This window comes from Chanodichthys erythropterus, chromosome 4, assembly GCF_024489055.1.
Source record: "Chanodichthys erythropterus isolate Z2021 chromosome 4, ASM2448905v1, whole genome shotgun sequence".
Lineage (NCBI taxonomy): Eukaryota > Metazoa > Chordata > Actinopteri > Cypriniformes > Xenocyprididae > Chanodichthys > Chanodichthys erythropterus.
The window spans coordinates 35,757,465-35,779,999 of record NC_090224.1 but is presented as its reverse complement, the minus strand read 5'-3'; the positions used below and the strand labels follow the sequence as shown (position 1 = coordinate 35,779,999).

Below are 22,535 nucleotides of genomic sequence, written 5' to 3'. Positions count from 1 at the left end.
CGTACACCCTAACCCAGTGTTTCCCAAACTTTTTCAGTCACAACACTTTTTGAAAATGTTCAAAAATTTGTTTCACCCTACATTAGTTGTTACGATACTTTGATACGATACCTTGAAAAGTATTGATTTTTGATACCACAGTGAAGAACCACCATATATACTGTCATATAGATATTTTTAATATTACCTTCTTCTTTTTTCTTTTTTTTTTTTTGTTTTGTCCATACATTGAAAGTCTAGGCAATCAATAATTTCTTATGAAGAGCTCACTTTATATGATGACAGATTTTAATTCAGGGTTTTATTCACATATAAACATTGCTCAAATACTATTACAACTATCTCACCTAAATGAGACAAGCAACAAAATGTTAAAAGAAATCAATCTGGCACTCGTGAGCTGTTTGAGAGGTGGCTTTATGTATGCACGGGAATGAAAATCATGCGCAACCCCTGCAATCCCACGGCAAAATTCAGACCAGCCTTTCATACGATTTGCAGTTTTATCATAAATTTGTGTGTTATTTGTTGCTATTGGAGACATCAGAGATTGATGGTACACAGTAAATGTTTTTTTTTTTTTTTTTTTGTTTTTTTTTACACACATTTTAGCAATTTAAAAACGTTTGAAGGACTTTTATTCTGCACCCCTGCTCTCACCAGATGGCAAACTGCCCAAACCTAACCCTAACATGTGCAATACCACTGTTCACAAGCTTTTCCATACCTTAGTACCACACTCAATTATATAACTTTAACCTGTACTCTAACTCTAACCAGATCCCTATCCACCTTTATCAATCTTCTTCAAGAGCTGGGACTATCAACCTTAAACATTTTGGCCACATTCCGGGGTGTGAAAGATCTGTGTTTCCACAACGGCAAATTAAAAAATAAGTGCACGGATATAATATCTCAGCACTGCACACGAGTATACGACGAGTATGATGGAGAACATCCTATAGGTTAGGCGGTTTGCCATGTGAGTGCTGGAAACCAGGGCGTTGTCTGCTGAGCGAACACAACCCTTCCCTCAAACACACCCTGCCTAAGCCAGCCTGACACTCCCAGTGGCTCTCACTGATTTCACCATGAGTCATGCAGTTATTGTGCACAGGTGACAAGTGTGTGCATGCACTGTCTACAGATACAGACCTGTTACTGTTTATCATCTGAACTCAAGGGAGTTTCCTGCAGGACTGGTTTTCTGTACTCTGGTTCTTCTTATTCTGCATCCAAGAACACATCAGAGGGAAAAAAAACAAACAAAAAAAACAACAACCCAAGATTTAAAAAAAACAAAGACGTTTTTCCTGAGAATATATCCTGAACGTTATTTTATTTTATTATATTTTACTACATGATTGCTACATACACTAACCCATACAGTACATTTTCACAAAGTTGTTAGAGCTTTACTATTTCTATTTTTTCAGTTAATGTTTCCTGCACTAAATGTCATGGAATCCCTCTCTTTCTTTTCTTCTCTCTCTTTCACCATCTTTGTCTGAGATTTATTATGGCTCAGACAGTGCAGGCTTGATCTGAATGGAGGTCACATTCAGGATGTTCTCTAAATGTGTGCAAATGGCAAAGACTTGCTATTCAGACCGTACAGGGCCCCTTGGAAATCTTTAACCTTCATATATCCCAGTCACCCAGAGATCTCAAAACCCTTTTAACATCTCCAAAAACATGCTGAAGTATTATGTTTATACTTTATGACATGATGATTTGTTATATTGTATTGTCAAATTGAGACAAAGTCAGCAACGAGAACACTTAAGTAAAAACTGAGTGGGAGTGAGTAAGTGAGAAAGGCGGAAAGAAAGAATAAACAGCTAGAGCTGTCTCGCTCAATCTCTTCTTTCTTTTGCCACTCTGTTTCTACACCTCCTCAAAGCAAGCAGCCATGCCCTGACTTCACCTTTCTCAAAAAAGCCCCCACTTTTCCACTGAAGCAGTGGATATGTTTTAAAGTGTTATCAAAGCCAAATAAGTTAACATGAAAACATGAATGTATCTTCAGAAATAAGTCACATGTCATACAATAAAATTTGCATATTAGTTGCTTAGTTGAGCAAACCCTCAGGCACATTTCGGTTAAGACATTATTAGTATGACCAACTTTTAACAAGCACATGTTAAGGTGTGAGCGTCTAATGAACCAATTCATACTATAGGTGTGATTAATAGTGAAGAACACCTCAAAAAGCATTGCTTCTGATCTTTAATGAAGCTAATCTTTGGGACAACTCAATAGCTTTTCTTCAAAACTATCCTTATATGCAAAATGATCGCTATAAAGTTATTTGTAGGATTTTAAAAATGACTGATCTCGGACTGATTTTAGGATGTATTATTTCCATTAAACAGCAGAAAACTGCTGGTGTAAAAATGTGCACGTGAGATAGGACAACATCACATTTAAAATTAATTTCAATGAGTAATCGAAGCATGCATATTTACAGGTGTGTCATTTGTAAAAGCGCTCCTTTTGTGTCATGAAAAAACTGTATGTGCAAACTTTTTGGATCTGACTTTAAGTGATGTATGTGTATTTTTAAAGGCATTTTAGCACAGAAGCAATGTATATCGATAAATGTGTGTTCCTGTGCATATATATATATATATATATATATATATATATATATATATACTCATTAATATGTAAATAAATAAATGTTGCTATTTTATCACTTTATGTTATGTTATGTTTATGTTTGTCAGTACATGAAATATAGTATTTTTTATTTTATTTATTTTTTTACCATGATTCTGTACCATAAACAACTAATTATTGAAAACGTACTGGGGGAAAAAAACTGAGATTTGTAAAAATACAGTATAAACATTAGATTCAATTTCTACTGAACACATTTCATCATAACAGTGTCAGCCTGTAAAAAGTTTTCATTATTTATCACAACAATTTTTCTTTTGTCAAATCAACTTCAGTAATTAATGTGGTTCAGAAAACATAATATTTAGAGTTTCTATTGATTAAATCAATCGCCTTCATTGTATCAACTCAAATGTTTAATTTCAATGAACTCAAAATTTTAAGGTAACCAATTAACTTATACTTTTTTTAAGTTGAACCAGCAATGCAGGTATTTATTCCAAGTTCCAGCATATATTAAAATGCTTTAATTTAGCTCAATATTATTAATAATTGAAAACATTCTTGTCTGATATAGTATATAATATTTATTTTATTCATTTACTTTGCTTGGCCCATGCAATGTTACTCATAGGACACGCATGAAGGGTTAAGGATGGGTCTTGTGGATATACTTCTTGGGGTGAGAACACCCATGCCACCCTTTATGATAGCCTACATGTAATTAATTTTGAAAATTATATAATCCCACCTCTCTCTCTCTCTCTCTCTCTCTCTCTCTCCCTCTCTCTCTCTCGCACACACACACTAAACACTCACACTCTCTCTTTCATACACACACACACACCCATCTTTGTGACGTTAGGTCCTCCTTTTAACCCGCAAGGTGAGGGTGTGGGAGAAAGAATGAATAAGGAGTTACTCTAAAGCGCTCCGGATCGATCTCATTCGCATTATCGTGCATCAAACAGCATCGGGACGCACATCTTCCTCAGCGGGATATATTGAAACTTTTCCATAAGCAGCTGGTGCCAGCAGCGGATCTCAGGTGGTCAGGAAATACCGTGTGTTCCTCCGGCCATGGCCCGGCGTATATCGCCTGTTGTCGCTTTTCTGCTTTGTTTTGGATTATCGGTAAGTTTGTCGTGTTTTTAAATGTCTGTCTATGCACGTTAACAGAGGCTACTCGGTTTTATCTTTCTCCATTTCCACAGTATCGATTTGTGAACCAAAACAAACGCATGTGTCTCTCATAAAACTGAAACTGGTTTTGTTTATTTGTTTCGCAGCCTGTTTGTTTATAATGTACTCTCGATGTGTAAAAGCTACAACATTCATGTTCATAAAGTCAATGTGAGAAAAAAACACTTATTGAGCTTGTGTCTCTCTTTAACTCTTAAAATGCCAGAGGGGAAGCGACTCAATTGTCCAACCCTTTACAGAAATGGGCATGGCAACTAACGTTAAATGTTAAAATATGGGATCGTAAAAAATATTACTGTTTTACCTCTATTTACCTTTACTAAATCATTGGTTATCAGTGGTTAAATTCAAAGCAGTCAGTACAGTGAACTTCTCAGACATCGCAGGTTGTCACTTTAAATTTGGGCAACAAACTTAAAGTGTTAGTTCACCCAAAAATGAAAATTAACCCATGATTTACTCACCCTCAAGCACTCCTAGGTCTATATGACTAGCTTCTTTCGGATGAACACAATCAAAGTATATTAAAAAATATCCTTGCTCCTCCAAGCTTTATAATGGTAGTGAATGAGGGGGCCACATTTTGAAGCTCCAGGCTCCAGGGGGTTAATAAAGGCCTTCTGAAGCGTTTTTGTAAGAAAAATATCCATATTTAAAAGTTTATTTACTGTAATACCTAGCTTTCGGCAGACAATTTAATAAAATATAATAACAAGTTTATTAAATAAAACTTTATTATTATTATTATTATTATTAGCTTATTATTAAACGTATTGAGTAACTAGATATTTTTACAGTGACTATACATTAGTGTGTTATGACATTAGCCACCATTGTAAACTTGGGTAAAGTTGGTTTTATATTCGCACATTCAGACATCCGTATTCAATAGCCTTGTTAATCACACTACATTGGACAATCACAAGTAAATATGCCATTAAAACAATACTTGCCTATTTTGATCGACTGTGAAAAATGTTGTAAGTTGACAATCGTTGGTTGTCAATATCATGTCGCTGCTTAAAATTCGCAAACATGAATTTATTGCACATTTATTGGAAAGTCTGAATTTATCAGAAGTCCGAATGTGCGAATATAAAACCAACTTTACCGAAGTCCATTGTAAGTGGTCATTCAGCAAATAAATAATAAAATAAGAGAGATTTAGATTTTTCTACATTGTTGTGGAGCTCAGCTAACTTATTATAGTTTTACATTAGTAACCTTAATTGTAGCAACTATTTTGCAGGAAACTTTAATGATGGAAACCCCCACTATTTCACATGGGGTATTTTTGTGAAGAGCATTTCAGAACAAGCTTTGTTTGGTACAAAGACAGACTACAGCAGTCGAGCTGGATCTGCAAGTAAAACACTTGTAACGCCTAACCTTTCATTTTCAGGAGTGTTAAAATTTCCTCCCTCTGGCACCTTACTTTTTATCATTTATCTTCTGTTGTTGATCATTTGCTTGCATAATGTGTGTGTGTAGGTGTGTGTGTGGTTTAAAAGTGGTTTAAAACGTCTCTCTCTAAAACTGCAAACCTCAAAAACATACTGTTTATTGCTGAGTGTTTTGCACCTTGTATTTCTATGTAACAAATTTAAAGGTTCATTCATATGACGATTAATGCCTTTCTCTATATTTAACAACTTAATCCTTATATAATTACTACACAAAATGTGGTATGTCCATTTATCACTTTAAACACTTAAAGGGATAGTCCACCCAAAAATGAAAATTATATCATCATTCACTCACCCTCAAGTTTTTCCAAACCTGTATAAATTTCTTTGTTCTGTTGAACACAACAGAATATATTTTGACGAATGTGGGAATCTGAACAATTCTGGGGCACCATTGACTTCAATAGTATTTTTTTTTTTCCTACTATGGAAGTCAATGGTGCCCCAAAGCGGCCTGGTTACAAACTTACTTCAAAATATCTTCCTTTGTCTACAGCAGAGCAAAGAAATTTTTTTGTTTGGAACACCTTAAGGTCGAGTGAATGACGACTATGAATGAACTACTGTATCCCTTTAAGGGGACACTTAAGTAACTATTGAATCAATGCGGAAATGCACAGCAGCAGAAATGAAAGAAAACTAATTAGTAAGACATTACATCTTATATTTGTGGGAGTCATTGGGATAGGATTGTGATGGGTTTTTGGTCACATTTTATATTCAGTAACTAAAACTGTAACCTAACCTGCTGTTGAGGGTAAGGTTTGAGACGGTATGGTTCGGTTTATTGGTGGGTTAATGCGTAAGGGAAGGGTTAACATTGTAATTATAGAGATAATTACAGAAAATTAATTACAGCTGTAATTACATGCAGGTATATTTTTAATACAAATACAAAAAAGATCAAAATCACCTTAATAAGACCACACACAACTAAGATAAAGCATGTGCACACAGTCACAAACAGTGGTTGAAAGTAAAGAAAACCCGGTTCCACTTTATATCAAAGGTGCTCTAAGCGATGTCACGCGTTTTTAGGCCAAAACATTTTTTGTCACATACAGCAAACATCTCCCCTGAAGACACTGTAATAAACGCGGTCTCTGTAGTTGCCACAAGCTCCGAAAACGGCAACAAAAACTACCTGGTGCAGCCTGGAGCACTAAACATAATAACCGACAAGAATGATTTTAAATGCGCGTTCATGACTGTTTCAGGAAGCACGGAGGGGAGGAGGAGGAGGAGGAGGAGGAGGAGGAGGGAGGGTCTAGCTAGCCTCTGTTTTGTTTGACAACGCTTCAAACAGGAAGTTACTCCACCCAGGATCGCTTAGAGCACCTTTAAGTGTCTTTAACTACTATGTACTAACATTTAAAGAGACAGTGCACTCAAAAATTAAAAATTTGTCATCATTTACTCACCCTCAAGTTGTTCCAAAAGTTTCTTTCTTCTGTTGAACTCAAAAGAAGATATTTTGAAGGATGTCAGTAACTAGACAGTTGACTGCACCCATTGACTTCCATAGTATTTTTTTCCTGCTATTGAATTCAATGGGTGCCGTCAACTCTTTGGTTACCAACGTTATTTAAAATATCATCTTCAGTGTTCTGCAGAAGAAAGAAACTCATACAGGTATAACTAATGGAATAACTAACGATGACAGAATTTAAAATTTTTACATTTTTAAATATTAGTACATAGTAGTTAAAGACACTTAAAGCTGCTGTCCGTAACTTTTTTTGTGTTCAAAATGTACAAAAATTATATAATGAGAATGTACAACATGAATCCATTTTCCCATACGTGTTTTTGTCTTGTCCTGAATCATTATGGTACACTTATAATAAGTGTTTATATTCGGACTATTTCAGACCGGACTGGTTGGACCCGCCGCAGACTATCACAGAAACTGCGTGACTCGCCATAGACATACACGGAGAAAAGTAGCTCCGGCTACAATGTTCTTCCACAAGATGCATGCAGTTCTGTTTATTAACCACATAAATCGCGGACTGCAGCTTTAATATAAAGTGGAACCAGGTTTTCTTTACTTTCAAGCACTGTTCGTGACTGTGTACACATGCTTTATCTTAGTTGTGTGTGGTCTTATTAAAGAGATCTTGAGTTAAATGGAATGCATTTTGATTTTTGCCAAGTATTTCTTTATCTTATCTTTCCTAACTAGATGTCTACTGAAGTGGATTGAAATAATGACTTCTGTTCGGTGCTTTTTCTGCAGTTGCAAATCACTGTCAAACCATTTTATATGAATTTCACATTAATGATCTTCTATTTAATTGTGCCTGTATGCAGACAGGATGGTCCTAGTGTCGTACTATGCATGCATGCAAGTTTCATCCACAGAGTTTTGCTCTTTAATATTGACTCATTTATAGTGAATCATTTACAAATCCTTTTAACGAGAATGTTTTTACCAGGAAGGGCAACAAGTATAAAAACAACTCCCTGTCTCCTTTCTTGCTGTGTGTGGGAAAACTGAAAAAGTTGGCAGAATTTCTGTTTTCACAATTATTTATTGTGCGTTTGTGTTTCGCCGCAGCATGTGTTCGAGGCTGAAGCCAGATTCCAGCACTCTGTGGCCCTCCACAGGCAGAAGAGGGAATGGATCGTCCCTCCCCAAGTCCTAGATGAGAATGTCGATTACACCAAGAGAGAATTCATTGCAAAAGTGAGTGAGGCTTTCTCAAACAAGTTAATATATGATTACATAACCATTACTGTATAACCAATGTACAAGTAAAGAAGTTGAAAACACTTTACAATAAGGTTTCATTTGTTAACTTTAGTTAATTTATACTTCAAAATACTTTATAGAGTATATATAGAGTCTTAAAATCTAAAGTTGTATCTGTTAATATTATTTGAGTGGACCTGATGGACCAGAAAAACTGCAAAGAAGGCATTGCTCATTGTTATTTAATGTTTGTTAATGCATTAACTAATGCTGACCACTGGAACCTCATTGTAACATGTTACCATATTATTTAAAGAACCTGAGCTAACATGAAATTGCATTGAACATTGCATTCTTATTAACTAACGTCAAATGTTTTGCTCATTGTTAACTAACGCGTTAACGACTAACGGGATCTTATTGTAAAGTATTACCAAGAAATAAATCACAAGGCACCAGCTTTTTCACCAGGGAGTGAAAAATGAAAAATAACATTAGATCTTTTCTTATCTCATCTATTTGCAATTTAAATGCATGTTATGCGTAAAAATTACACTGATAAAACTGATGTCTGCAGTATTATTAATTGTTAAATGTAATGTCCAAATGTTAATAAATTACATATATAAGAATTGACCATTGACCACTGTAATGAAGTCACTACATCACATGTGTGATACATTGCAACTGTATTTGATATTTTCAATGCTTCATTTTAATGCGTCAGAGCACTGTGGGCTTTTGTTTTAAAAATGTCTACATTTCTAATTGATTTAGATTCGCTCAGACAAGGAAGATCCAAATATGAAAAATTTGAGGTACTCACTAACGGGCGTCGGTGCAGACCAGGAGCCATTCAATTTATTTGTGGTGAATCCTGAAAATGGATACGTAAGAATAACGGGGATCCTCGACAGAGAGTCTGTTGCACAATACAATGTAAGTGAAATGACCATGACGACAATGGTGATTGATGATGATGATGATGGTGAAGCTGGCTTTAATACCTTCATTTATTGATAAGGGTTAGTGATCCTGCCATTCATTGCTTTACCTCCATAGCTTTCAGGGGTTGCTAGGTTCACAGATGGCGCAATTGCAGAGAACAACATTGGGCTAAGAATAAAAGTGAAGGATCACAATGATAATCCACCGGTTTTTGGTCAGATGAATCCAGGGGCTGTAGATGAACTCAGTGAAATAGGTATGTGATCAGCAGTTGTTACAGCTTAACTCTTGTGCATCCTTATGGAATTTTATATATATATATATATATATATATATATATATATATATATATATATATATATATATATATATATATATATATATACATAATTTTACCTGTGTGAAAGGTGCAATATGTACGAATTTTGTAGTAAAATATCCAAAAACCACTAGGCCAGTGTTATATATTTTGTTCAGTTGAGTACTTAAAATATCTATATCGATTTGTAAATTATGAGAACATTGCAATTTTAACCAAGGCTCCGGGAAGTGTGAGGAGTCGCCTGTCAATGGCGTCATACCTGCGTTACCCTCGGTTTCCAGTTTTATTTTGTAGAAACCATGGAAACACCAAATACGCTTTAATATGTTACAGTGAACAACTGTTTGATTACATTTATAGACAGAAAACGAATTATTATTATCATATAGCTCAACACGTTTAGTCTTATTGTTTAAATCAATTTTCTTGATTTTTTGCGAGTACCATGCTTTAACATGCCTCAGAGAAAAACACTATTTTGTCAAGTAGCTAACATAGCATAATCAGATGCAGCTTAATTTTTAGTAACAGTAATACAGAATTTTCTCCATCATACAATACGTTTTAAAATTAATTTCATGCCATTTATCAACACAAGCCAGCCAGCATTTAATATGATATTCTAAATCTTACTGCAGTGTGTAACAGAGTCTCACAGCAGCCGCCGAGTGAACGCACAGAGTAACGTTATAACATCATTTTCAACACACTCAAATGTCTTTAATATGATAAACAGAGCTGCGTTACCTCATACTCATGACCTGAAAAAGCAGAAGCAGCGTCAGTGTCTGTGGTATAATAAAGTCCCGCTGCTCGTGAGGCGTGTGTTGCGCAATCGCTCCAGCTCCTCGTTCAGCTCCGCAACACTCGCTCCTGCTCTGCTTCATACTAAAGTAACGTTAATAATCGCATCCCTGAACATGATTTCTTCCCGAGTCCTATCCACTTGGCGTCATCAAGCTAAGCCTTTATTTTGAATAGGCCTCTAGCGGACAGAAAATATTACATATTGCACCTTTAACTGCATACATTTTGGTAGAAGTGTGTATTTTTTATTGCAATTTTACTATTTCACCTCCTAAATCTATTTTTGCACTAGTAACACAAAGTAGTTCCATTCTGGACCTCAAGGACAAAAATGTCCCCATTGAAACCCATTAAAATTTTTAATCCCAGGGCCATTTAACTTTAAAATTTAGCTAGTCTTTGTTAACAGACTTTCATTCTGTTGGCAAGGCTTCAAAATTCAGATATATATTCATATGATATATTTCTTTTTTTATTGTATTGTAATTTTTTTTTTACTTTTTGACCACATGATGTTTATACAGTATACAAATGAAAAGAAAAAAAAAATCACCCTAAGAAACTAAAATGAATACAAAGAGCACATTTCTAAGAACTTGCCACAACAAGACATTTCCTTGACTTTATCATGGACACAGGTACATCAGTGATGAAGATCGATTGCTTTGATGCTGATGAGCCAGGGAACCCAAACTCTCAAATCAAGTATGAGATTGTTGAGCAGCAACCAGAGGGGCAGTATATGTTCAGAGTTGACAGTGACGGGACAGTCCGTGTTGCCAATCCTAACCTGGATAGAGAGGTGAGTGGTCACGATCACTGTATGGAGTGTGTATGATGTTCAACATGCTACTAGAGTCCATGCGTTTGCTCTGGCTCTTCTTCATTGACAGCAGTTCTGAGCCTCTCTGTGTCAGTGCCAGATGTTCCACCCCACGTGGGCTGTTAATGTTTATGTTTTTAAATGAGCAACAAAGACACGATGAATGGCTTTGTTGAGCAGTATGTAAATGATTCCACCTGTTTGTTTACACACTGTCTCTCTACAGACTATTGATCAGTATGTCCTGCTTGTCAAAGCATCTGACCTGAACGGTGCCGCAGGCGGCAATACCGCCACAGGGACAGTCATCATCCAGATCAAAGATGTCAATGATAATGTGCCTATATTGCAAGGCCCAGTAAGAAAATATCTACACTGTTTACATCCACATGGTTTAGCATGTTGTTGTAGAGAACACGTGCTCATACGTTTTTTCATTCTCCATAGTTTGAGGCCAGTATTGAGGAAAATACAGAGAACGTGGAGGTGATGAGACTCAAAGCAAGTGACCTTGATCTTAAGGACACGGACAACTGGGTGGCCAATTGCTTTATTGATTCAGGCAATGAAGCTGGATACTTCAGCATTAAAATGGACCCAAAGAGCAATGACGCAATCCTGATGCTTGACAAGGTGTGCAATTTTTCATATTTTTTTCTAGTAGGTTAGTCCTGATATCGAAATGTCAGTATTGATTCCAATGTTGGTCAAATTCTCAATGGCAGTTTCGAAATCACATGAAAAACTCATTTGTTATTCAACACACTGTTTAATTTAAAAAGTTAATTATTAATATAAAATTGAAACAACAACTTGCAACATTCAGGTATTTTTCAAAAGTAAGGCCGGTTTCTCTTTTTCTTTTCAGCATTGTTGTTTAATTAAAGGGTTTGTTCACCCAAAAATCATTAATATTACTCACCCTCATGTCTTTGCAAACCCGTATGACCTTCAGAACACAAATTAAGATATTTTTAAGATATCTTATCCTTCATTGAAAGCAATTACCACATTCAGTGTCCAGAAAAGTAGTAAAAACATCATTAAAATAGTGTAATAATGTGACTGCAGTGGTTCAACCTTAATATTATGAAGTGACGAGAATACTTTTAGTGCACAAAAACAAAACAGAAATATTGACTTTGTTCAACAATCTGTCCTCTCTCTGACAGTCTGTTACGCAGTTGGAGCAGTGCTGCGTTTCCGTGTTTACGTCAGACGTAGAACCTGGAAGCGTTGCAACAAAAATAGCATAGCAGAATGACAGGGGAGAGACGAATTTGTTGAATAAAGTTATTTTTGTTTTGGGTCACAAAAAGTATTCTCGTCGCTTCATAACATTAAAGGATTAGTCCACTTTTAAATAAAATGTTCCTGATAATTTACTCACCCCCATGTCATCCAAGATGTTCATGTCTTTCTTTCTTCAGTCGAAAAGAAATTAAGGTTTTTGATGAAAACATTCCTGGATTATTCTCCTTATAGTGGACTTCAAAGGGCTTTAAACGACACCAGCCGAGGAGGATCTTATCTAGAGAAACCAGCGCTCATTTAAAAAAAAAAAAATACAACTGTATATGCTTTATATGCACAAATTATCGCCTTGCACGTGCTTTCCGCTTTCCGTATTCTTCAAAGCGCTTACGCCGTATGTCCTACGCCTTCCCTATTTTACTTACAGAAAAAATGAAACTGCCGCCGCATTTGTTCCGTAAATGGAATAGGGAAGACGTAGGATGACACCCCCATGTCATCCAAGATGATTACATTATTATCAGGAAAATTTTATTCAAAAGTGAACTGATCCTTTAAGGTTGGACCACTGTAGTCACATTGGCTATTTTAACAATGTTTTTACTACTAGCACCATTGGCTATTTAAAAAAAGTGGAAGAGACAAGTTGTTTGATATGCCCCGCCCTGTCTTCCTGTTTCAGTGGAAATTCCATCAACACAGTGAATAACGCTGTGCGTTCCAGGGCACTTCAGTGTGCATTTAACAGTATTGGTACTTTTGACATTTCTAGTTATTTAGCATTTACATCTTACATCCTAACTCATACACACTAGCATTGAACTGTCCTGAAGCGGATTATACTCTCAGCCATTTGCCTGAAAAAAATCATGTCCATTTTCCCTGCAGGCTGTTGATTATGAGGACGTCCAAGACCTGAAACTTGGCATCGGTGTACGCAACAAAGCTCCGTTCCACCCCAGTGTGACTTCAGGAAACTCTGGAATAAGTGTCGGCATGGGGGGCAGCGGCGGAGGAGGAGGAGGAGGAGGTGGTGGTGGAGGCGGAGGAGGAGGCGGCGGCGGTGGTGGTAGTGGTAGTGGTGCTGGTGCTGGTGGAGGTGCAGGTAGCAGTTCATGGTCATCGTCAGGCAGTCAGCTCTACAGCGTGAACATAAAGGTGAAAAACCAGCCAGAAGGTCCCAAGTTCTTGCCCCAAACGAAAGCCATCCCCATCTCAGAAGGCAAGACTTTTGACAGAAATGAGGTCATCGCAAGATACCCGGCTATTGATACAGACACAGGAAAGGAAGCTACCAACGTAAAGTATGTTTACATCAAAAGAGTTCTATCAAAAATGAAAAGAAAACAGCATTTAAATCAATGAGAAACGAGCCTGAACTATGTTCCCTTTTCCTGTAGGTATATTAAAGCAGTTGACCCAGATAACTGGCTGACCATCGATGAGAAAACTGGGGCCATTCGAATGAACAAGGCTCCTGACCGCGAGTCCAAGTATCTAGTTAACGGCACCTACTATGCCCAGGTTTACAGCATAACTCAAGGCAGGTTCCAGGGAAAAGGGAAAACGTTTCAATCTTTGTTGTTTCATAAGGATGTGGATTTGCCAGCTGTTTTAATTTTCTAGTCTTTCTACAAAAAAAGTATTTTTGAACTGTTGCCAGGTTTGTCGTTCACTACCAAAATATATGATAGTATACTTCATTAACTTTTAACTTCCAGTGTGCCATTTTGTTTAACATAATGAGCACAGGACATTGCAGATACATAACCTGTCCTGAAGATGGCGGCATCTTCACATTAATCAACAATATTTACTGAAAACTTGAGTCAGAGATGATTGAATATGTAACTATCTAGAAGTTATATTGTACAAATGTCAGTTAGCATTATTTAATTCATGTATGCAATTCATTTACAATTTATTCTTATTTTTTTATTTAAAAAAAAAAAGTTAAGTGAAAGTAGCCCAAAGGCATTCTTTTATTTTACTTTTTCGACACTCAAGTTTATATATATATATATATATATATATATATATATATACATAAAATATAATTGTTTTATTTATTTATTTATTTTTAAATATGTATTTCTTTCCCCTCTCTTATAGACTTGCCTGCTAAGACAGCAACAGGCACCATTGCCATCCAGGTAGAGGATTTTAATGACCACTGCCCCACTTTGGCAAGCAAAGTCCAGACACTTTGTACTGAAAAGCAAGTAGTCTTAGTCACTGCAGTGGATGAGGATGCACCACCCAATGGAGCTCCATTCACCTTCAATGTTGTCCCAGAAGGAACCAAGGGGAAATGGTCAATCGAGCATTTAAATGGTAAGGCGAGGCAAGGCAAGTTTATTTATATAGCAACATTTACATAAAAAGGATGTAAAAATAATCACAACAAATGCATAAGAAATTATAATAAAAGCAAAGAATAAAAATTATTAAAAATTGATCTTCTTGGCCTACATGTTTAATACAGCAATGAGCCCCAGGAATCTGTGGTTTACAGTGAATTTAGAACACACACACACACACACACACACACACACACACACACATCAACACATCAACACATCAACAACTCCCAGATGGAAAGGTGTGGTCTCAAAATGAAAGGTGGATTATTCAACATAACACCAGCAGGGGTCACTCATACTTCACTACCTAGATAATGAACAGTTACTTTTGCTGAAATACATCATTTATGGAGCCTGTGTCTATGCACATATGTAGTGGTGCAGTTATAGGCTACTGATGTAATGAGGTCACAGGTCTATGTTTTTAAAATAATTTACAATGGCTTCAAACGCGGCTCAACCAATCAGAATCAGGGATAGGAATTATCCATTTTATAAAACTATTTGAGGTATTTTTTTTAATTTAAGAATTAAAAAAAATAAAAAAAAGTACTAGTCAGTAGGGCTGTAATGGTACACAAACATGATGGTTCGGTACGTACCTCGGGATTGAAGTCACAGTTCGGTACGGGTTCGGTACAGCAGGGGGAGAAAACTAAACATACAAAAACAGTGATTTATTGGACAAATCGTGTCTCTCTTTAAATAAATTCAATTATAATTAACATTTTCTTAAGGATAAAAAAAAAATTCTCAATCTCAATTAATGCTGTAAACTTATACAGGAAGCCCTTTTTTGCACATTAATATTAAAGGTTACAATTAACAACAGAGCCCAAACTATTAAATTCAGTAGCTATTTATTTTTAGATATAATAATCAACACTCAAATAAAAAAAAATCGAATTAATGTTTCAATTACTTTTATACGCCAACTCATTTTTTTTTTTTTTTTTTTACTGTTACTGTCATAACTTGTTTCATGACAAATTTATTTGAACATATATTAAATAATTAAGACATTACTAACAGGTAAAGTAAATATAATTAATATATATAAGCTAATATAGTGCATATATTTAGTGAAATGATCCCTCTAGAATTCATTTCTTTAGTGAACTAACAGGCTGTGGACACTAAATGACTTGCCTGAGGTAAATGTAATGCTACGTGAAATATTCTCAAGATATTTTATTGATGTCTTTCTGCGGTTAAAACACTAGTTGAGAGATTACACATAAACATATGCACAGATAGTCTGTTCTTCTTCTTCTGCACTGGCAAACAGCATTACATTAACATGCGCCACCTTCTGGATTGGAGTGTGGATCGCCTGTTGTCTGACTGTATGAACCGAACCGTGACGCCCGTAAGGGTTCAGGAGAAATACACGTAGCGTTACACCACTACTAGTCAGAGATCTAATAATCGGGATGTCACTACTGACTCTGTTGTTGAGATCTTCTGTTCTTCTTCTCAGATACCACTGCCATCTTCAGGACACAAGAAAAGCTGTGGCCGGGAGAATACGAGCTGACGGTGGCTGTTGAGGACCAGCAGGGGCTGGGATGTCCAGAACCTCAGAAAATAGTGGTGGAAGTATGTACCTGTACAGACCAGGGGGCTTGTGACCGAACTGCATCAGGAGCTCCTAAGAAGGCGACAAGATTTGGACCTGCAGGAATTGGCCTGCTCTTACTTGGATTGCTTGCATTATTGCGTAAGTAACTAGTTAGTTAGATAGTTAGATAGTTATTATAGTACTGAAATAAATGCTGTATTTCTCATTTGTTACAGTCATCCCACTCCTGTTGCTGCTCTGTCAGTGTGGAGCTGCTGGGATGGCGGGAGCTTTTACAGACATGCCCTATGACACTAAAGAGCATCTCATCTCTTACCATACTGAGGGCCAGGGAGAGGACCGGGTAATACATTTTGACATCTTATTGATTTATGTAATGGGTATGACATGTTATCAGGAACAACATCTGATTGAGATGTTACTGTATTTTTGACATAAAGCTAAATTAATCAAACCATTTTGTCTCTGACAGGATGTTCCGGCATTGGGCCCGGACAATATTGACGGTGGGATGATCGGTTTAATATCCAAAGAAGTGGGTGGTATGCGTTTTGTGTCTGGAGGAGGAGCAGCAGGAGGCTACTTGGACTCCACTTCCACAATGGGTGGTCGTGCCTACAATGACATGGAAATGTCCTACATAGATTCGATGAGGAGAAATGAGAACTTTATGAGTAGAGAAGTGGCTGGAGATTTTGACGGAATGGCTGTGTCTGAAATGTTCCTGGGTGAATACTATTCACAGGTAATAAATAGCTACAGGATAATGTAAAGTTGCACGATTAATCGTAAAAAGATCGCAATCTCGATTCAAGCACCCACGCGATCTTACTTTATTAAAGGTGCCGTAGAATGGAAAATTGAATTTACCTTGGCATAGTTGAATAACAAGAGTTCAGTACATGGAAATGACATACAGTGAGTCTCAAACTCCATTGTTTCCTCCTTCTTATATAAATTTGATTTGTTTCAAAGACCTCCGAAGAACAGGCAAATCTCAACATAACACCGACTAATGTACTGTTAAATGTGGTTAAAGTTACCATCGTTTCTTACTGTATTCACGGAGACAAGAGCCATCATTATTTTCATTATTAAACACTTGCAGTCTGTATAATTCATAAACACAACTTCATTCTTTATAAATCTCTCCAACAGTGTGTAATGTTAGCTTTAGCCTGTTAGCCACGGAGCATAACCTCAAACTATCAGAATCAAATGAAAAACATCCAAATAAACACTGTTCTTACGCCATTAGACATGCTGCATGACAAACACTTTGTAAAGATCCATTTTGAGGGTTATATTAGATGTGTGAACTTTGTTTATGCTATTTAAGGCAGTCGTGAGCTCGAGGGCGGGGAGCACGAGAATTTAAAGGGGCAGCAGCCTGAATCGGCGCATATGTAATGATGCCCCAAAATAGGCAGTTAAAAAAATGAATAAAAAAAAATCTATGGGGTATTTTGAGCTAAAACTTCACAGACACATTCAGGGGACACCTTAGACTTATATTACATCTTTTGAAAATGCGTTCTATGGCACCTTTAATGACAACGAATCGCAGGTGTCTTTTAAACCTTTGACAAAATCATATCGAAACATTCAAGTTTTTGAACCACACATTAGTTATTTCTGTGTTACAAATATTCACATTATCACAGAAGTACTGAGATATAAGCTTGAAGTTAGTAAATATACACTGATGTCTACCTATCTATCTATCTATCTATCTATCTATCTATCTATCTATCTATCTATCTATCTATCTATCTATCTATCTATCTATCTATCTATCTATCTATCTATCTATCTATCTATCTATCCAGGGCTTGACGTTAACTTTTTTGCTCACCAGCCACTGTAGCTAGTGATTTTCCAAAGTTACTAGCCACTCAGCTTTTTACTGGCCACATCGATACCATGGTGGAAACTGCCATATAGATATTTTTAATATCATTTCATAATTTAGCAGCAGGTTTATTAGTCTGCTGTCACTTTAAGATCTGATGCACAGATCCATTATACTGTTACATGTGTTTTCTCAACGGTTTACATTCACTTAAAACATAACTGACAGTGTTTATGTGAATACTCACCAAGACCGGCATTTTGACATTTTTTTTTTGTTTATTTGACTGTTTAACTGCAATAAGCAGTGAAAAAGAACTCAATTTAGTACTGAGAGGCGGCTTTATGTGTGCACTTTGAGAGTGAGCGCAAAATCTGTGGGAATGAGTAAAATTAAGCGCAATCCCACGTTGAATTTCATGCCCTGTAAAATAGTGTTGTCCAAAGTACCAACTTCAATACCCAGTAGATACTGAAATTTTCAAAATGTGACGCTTTGTGCGCTGTTGAGTGCATTTGTAAACGCCTCTGATTGGCCACTGTGTTCACACACTCATTAGATATGTCTGTGATTGGCTACAATGAGCAACGCTTCAAAAACATGTTGTCAGTAGACATCAATGATGCTCTTCACCAAGCACTTACACAGATACATACTACACAGATTCAAATGCTTCTGCTCCCATTTTTAAAACTCTTTCAAATTCAAACACTTCTGTGTGCTTCAAACGTTCCCGTGCGTTGATCATTGTAGCCAATTACAGACATATATTTTGAGTGTGTGAACACAATGGCCAATCAAAGAACAGCTGGTATTGTGTATCTATTCTGAGGGAAATGAATACTGGAAGCGTTTCAGATATTTCAGTATCGATATGTATCGAAAAATCAGTATTTTTGACAATACTACACTGCACTGTCATCTATCTCTATGTGGATCACATATATGTATTGCTCTATGTGTGTTACAGAAAAGCCGAGGAATGGAGGATGGATTTGCTAAGAATGAACCCATGGTGTATGGTTATGAGGGGAAGGGCTCCCCTGTTGGCTCTGTCGGCTGCTGCAGCATGCTCGAAGATAACAATGACCTAGAGTTTCTGAATGACCTCGGGCCAAAGTTCACCACTCTCGCCGAAATATGTGGAGGTAAAAAGGCAGAGGTCCCCGCTCCTCTTCCTGCCCCTCCCAAACCCGTCGTTGACCATACCGAGGTGGTGTCTTCATCAACCAGTGTTATAAATGCAGGGAATATAGCCACTAACAGAGGTGTATCTACAAACGTAATGAATGTGGCTTCCAACACGGCTGCGACATCATCTACTCTTGTGGAGAACGTGGTTGTCACAGACAACCGGCCCACAATGATTGCAAGTGTCCAGCCGGCTCCGACTTACATGGTGCAACAGCAGCCGATGTACTATATGGTCGAGCCGCAGCCCACCACGGTTCTGCTCGCTGAAAGGCCCGCCATGGGACAGGGCATGTTCGTGCTGAACAGCGGCCCAGTAGCCGAGGGGGTTGTCGTCCAGGGCAGCAACATAGCGTCGAATACCCTGAATCGTGGTGAGAGAATGGTGCTTGTGGAAAGGAGTGGATCTGCTCAGGCTCTGAACAATGGACTGCTGCACACAAGTAATATGTCTGGATCACAAGTGTTTTTGGTGGATGGGGGAGCCACAAGCGGTCAAGTCCTTCAGGGGACACTTCAGAGAGGAGTTTCTGGATCTCAGGGCCTGATGGTTGTGGATGGACATGGGGGCCAGGTGATTCAGGGGTCCCTCAAAAGAGGTGTTTCCACTCATGGAGGATCTCAAAATGTCCTTTATATGGAGAATAAAGGGGCATCAGGTATGGTTCAGGGGGGTCTTCAAAAGGGCATGGCGTCCGCAGCAGGGTCATTTATTGGTAACATTGGATTTAATGGGTCATCTGTCCAGATTAACCAAAATCCATCATCACATAAAGTTGTTGTCCAGGGGAGAAAGGTGACAACACAAAGTATCAAGTAACAATGCAATGCTCATTGAGTTAATGTACAGTTATGAAAGTATTAGAGGGTTTAGAAAGCCATAAAAAGTCTTTAACTTTTCAGCTCATGCATGCCAATCATTAGATTATCATCTTGGTAACACGTTAGGTTATGGAGCATATGCAAATTAATGCTTGAAAAACCAGTTTTAATGCCCTTGAGCTTCTCTGTATGTGTAGTGCACTATACATTCATTTCTTCCTTTCTTTTTGCGTATAGGTAATATGTTATTTGTATGTATGCATTCAGTGTGTGTGTGTGTTCTTTAAAGAATGTTGTTTGCACATAACATGCAGTTCTGGGAGCCCTGAGGCCATTCCAGTGCAGTTTATGCAAATCACCTCAAAGCTATTTTCGTAAACAGCCGATATATGAGAACACCATGTTAAATGCGTAAATCAGCCAAGTACAGTCACCTCAAAAGACTGAGAAGGGCAGATGTTTTTTTTTTTTTCTTATCCTAAAATGTACAATGTTGTAAAAGACAATTCAAAAATCACTTTGGCATCAGGTGAACTACAATTTTGTTTTTTCGGAAGGCATTTTTGGAAAAGAACAGATTACAGTTAGGGTTTGGTTTTTAGGTGTTGTTCATTCCTCTTGTTAATCACCTGTAAGCAAATAAAAAGCAAGTCTGATTAGTAAAGTCTGTCGAGAAGCTTGTGGTTTTCCTTTGCCGTGTGTTTAAATACCAAGACCAAAACCGCATTCCAAGCAATAATGTTTGTGTATGAAATGAATGTTATGTAAAAGAGTCTTATATTTGTAAAATTGTATTTCTTTTCTCAACATTTGAAAAAAAAAAATGACTAAAGTTGCGGTGCTGGGCTTTTTCTATTGACAGCTCTGGTTTGGTTGCTTTTCACTTGTTTGTTAAAGGGGTGGGCAGGGGGTTCCAACTTTCCCAGAAATTGACTCATAGCTGCATGTTGGGAAAGTATGGTACTGGTTTTGACAGTGAAACATTTTCAGGGGTCAATAAAATATATTGTAAAGCAGGATAAGGCTGTCTATAATGTATTTTTTTTTTTTTTTTTTTTTTTTTAATGTTCATTTTTATAAATGTTTGATATGTTTGACTGTAAAAGACTACCAAAAGACAATAAAAGGTCATTTTAATGTCATCCAGTGTAAAGCTGTATCTGTCTGTAAGCAAATGTCAACTAAAACTGGAAACACAGAGATAACCAATAGAGAGATCCAACTTCAAAAAAAAAAATAAATAAAAAAAAAAATATATATATATATATATATATACAATTCAAAAATATATATAAAGTTTGGGAACTGTCACTCAAAAGAATTGGACGCTATATTTTTTTTCCATCAGAATATATATTTCATTAAAAAATAATAAATGGTATTTTGATGTGACATTGATATCACAATACTGCGATCTGTAAAAACACTACAGACTCTCTTGTGGTCTGCTCTTGCAAATTAATGAATGATATCCTGGTTTGTCTTTACACAGGCACTTTAACATTTAAAATTTTATCCTCTTTTTCACTGTTATTCCCAATTGACCCTTCGCCAGGAGTTTGATTGACAAGCGATCTAACCAATCATAACGGCGAATCCACCATTTTGTCCAACAAAGTGGATTTAAACTTGACAAAACTGTGTGTACTGACATCTTTCCACGCTTGAAACGACATTCCTTCTCAAGTTCATTCATGTTTATTTGATGCTATAAATCACCTAGTAGGAAGATATGATCGGTTCACGAGCCGCTTGAGCTGAGGCACTACAGCAATCTGTCACGACACATTAAACAGCCACAAAATAGTTTTTATTGGGTCAATTAGTAGCATTTACTAGGATGTTCCTAAAGCAAGGAAATACAATATTTGGTAACACCTTTTTCGATGGTTCACTTTAGACATTCTAGTAACAAGTAATCTTGCAACTATATCTCAAAACAGTCTTTACAGTATTAGTAGACTGTCTGTTTAATATCTCATAACACTTTATTTTGATGCTCCAAACAGACATTCTACTGACTATGAGCAACTACATGTCAACTTATTCTACTTACTTGAATGCTAACACCTAACCCTAACCGGTAACACTTTAGTTTAGAGTTAAATTCTCACTATTAACTAGCTGCTTATTAGCATGCATAATACTAGGATATTGGCTGTTTATTAAAGCACATTTTTCTGCATGAACATATTCTACATCTCATAGTCATAGCCAGTACCTAAACTGGTAACACTTTATTTTATAGTGTCCTTGTTACATGTATTTACTGTAGTAATAACAATAACTTATGCATAATTACATGCAACTAACCCTAAACCAAACCCCAGTCCTTACCCTATAGCACATACAGTTAATTATTACACAGTACTTAAAAGCATAATTACACTGTAACACAGACACCTTAAAATAAAGTGGGTAACACTATTTTAGTGTCATTGTTAGGGCTGGGGGATATATCGCATGAGATTGTCACGTGCATTTTGTCAGTAAAGCTGGTTCCCTGATTACCGCTAGATCACTGACAAGCCATGCAATATCGCGCTCATTATCGAAGGCGATTCATCTGCGATATGAACGCGAT

General features: G+C 36.8%; 1 protein-coding gene across 1 annotated transcript; it reads left to right on the top strand.

Moving 5' to 3' along the window:
* The first annotated feature begins 3,483 nt into the window (after nucleotides 1-3,483).
* Nucleotides 3,484-21,072, top strand: dsg2.1 (desmoglein 2, tandem duplicate 1). The gene is made up of 14 exons (XM_067383490.1): nucleotides 3,484-3,757; nucleotides 7,853-7,981; nucleotides 8,765-8,926; nucleotides 9,050-9,191; nucleotides 10,703-10,866; nucleotides 11,114-11,245; nucleotides 11,335-11,520; nucleotides 13,030-13,445; nucleotides 13,542-13,684; nucleotides 14,254-14,475; nucleotides 15,985-16,224; nucleotides 16,302-16,429; nucleotides 16,559-16,831; nucleotides 18,909-21,072. Exons 1-14 carry the CDS (start codon nucleotides 3,704-3,706, stop codon nucleotides 19,947-19,949), a joined length of 3,432 nt encoding a protein of 1,143 aa, XP_067239591.1. The 5' UTR covers nucleotides 3,484-3,703; the 3' UTR covers nucleotides 19,950-21,072.
* Nucleotides 21,073-22,535: the final 1,463 nt, after the last annotated feature.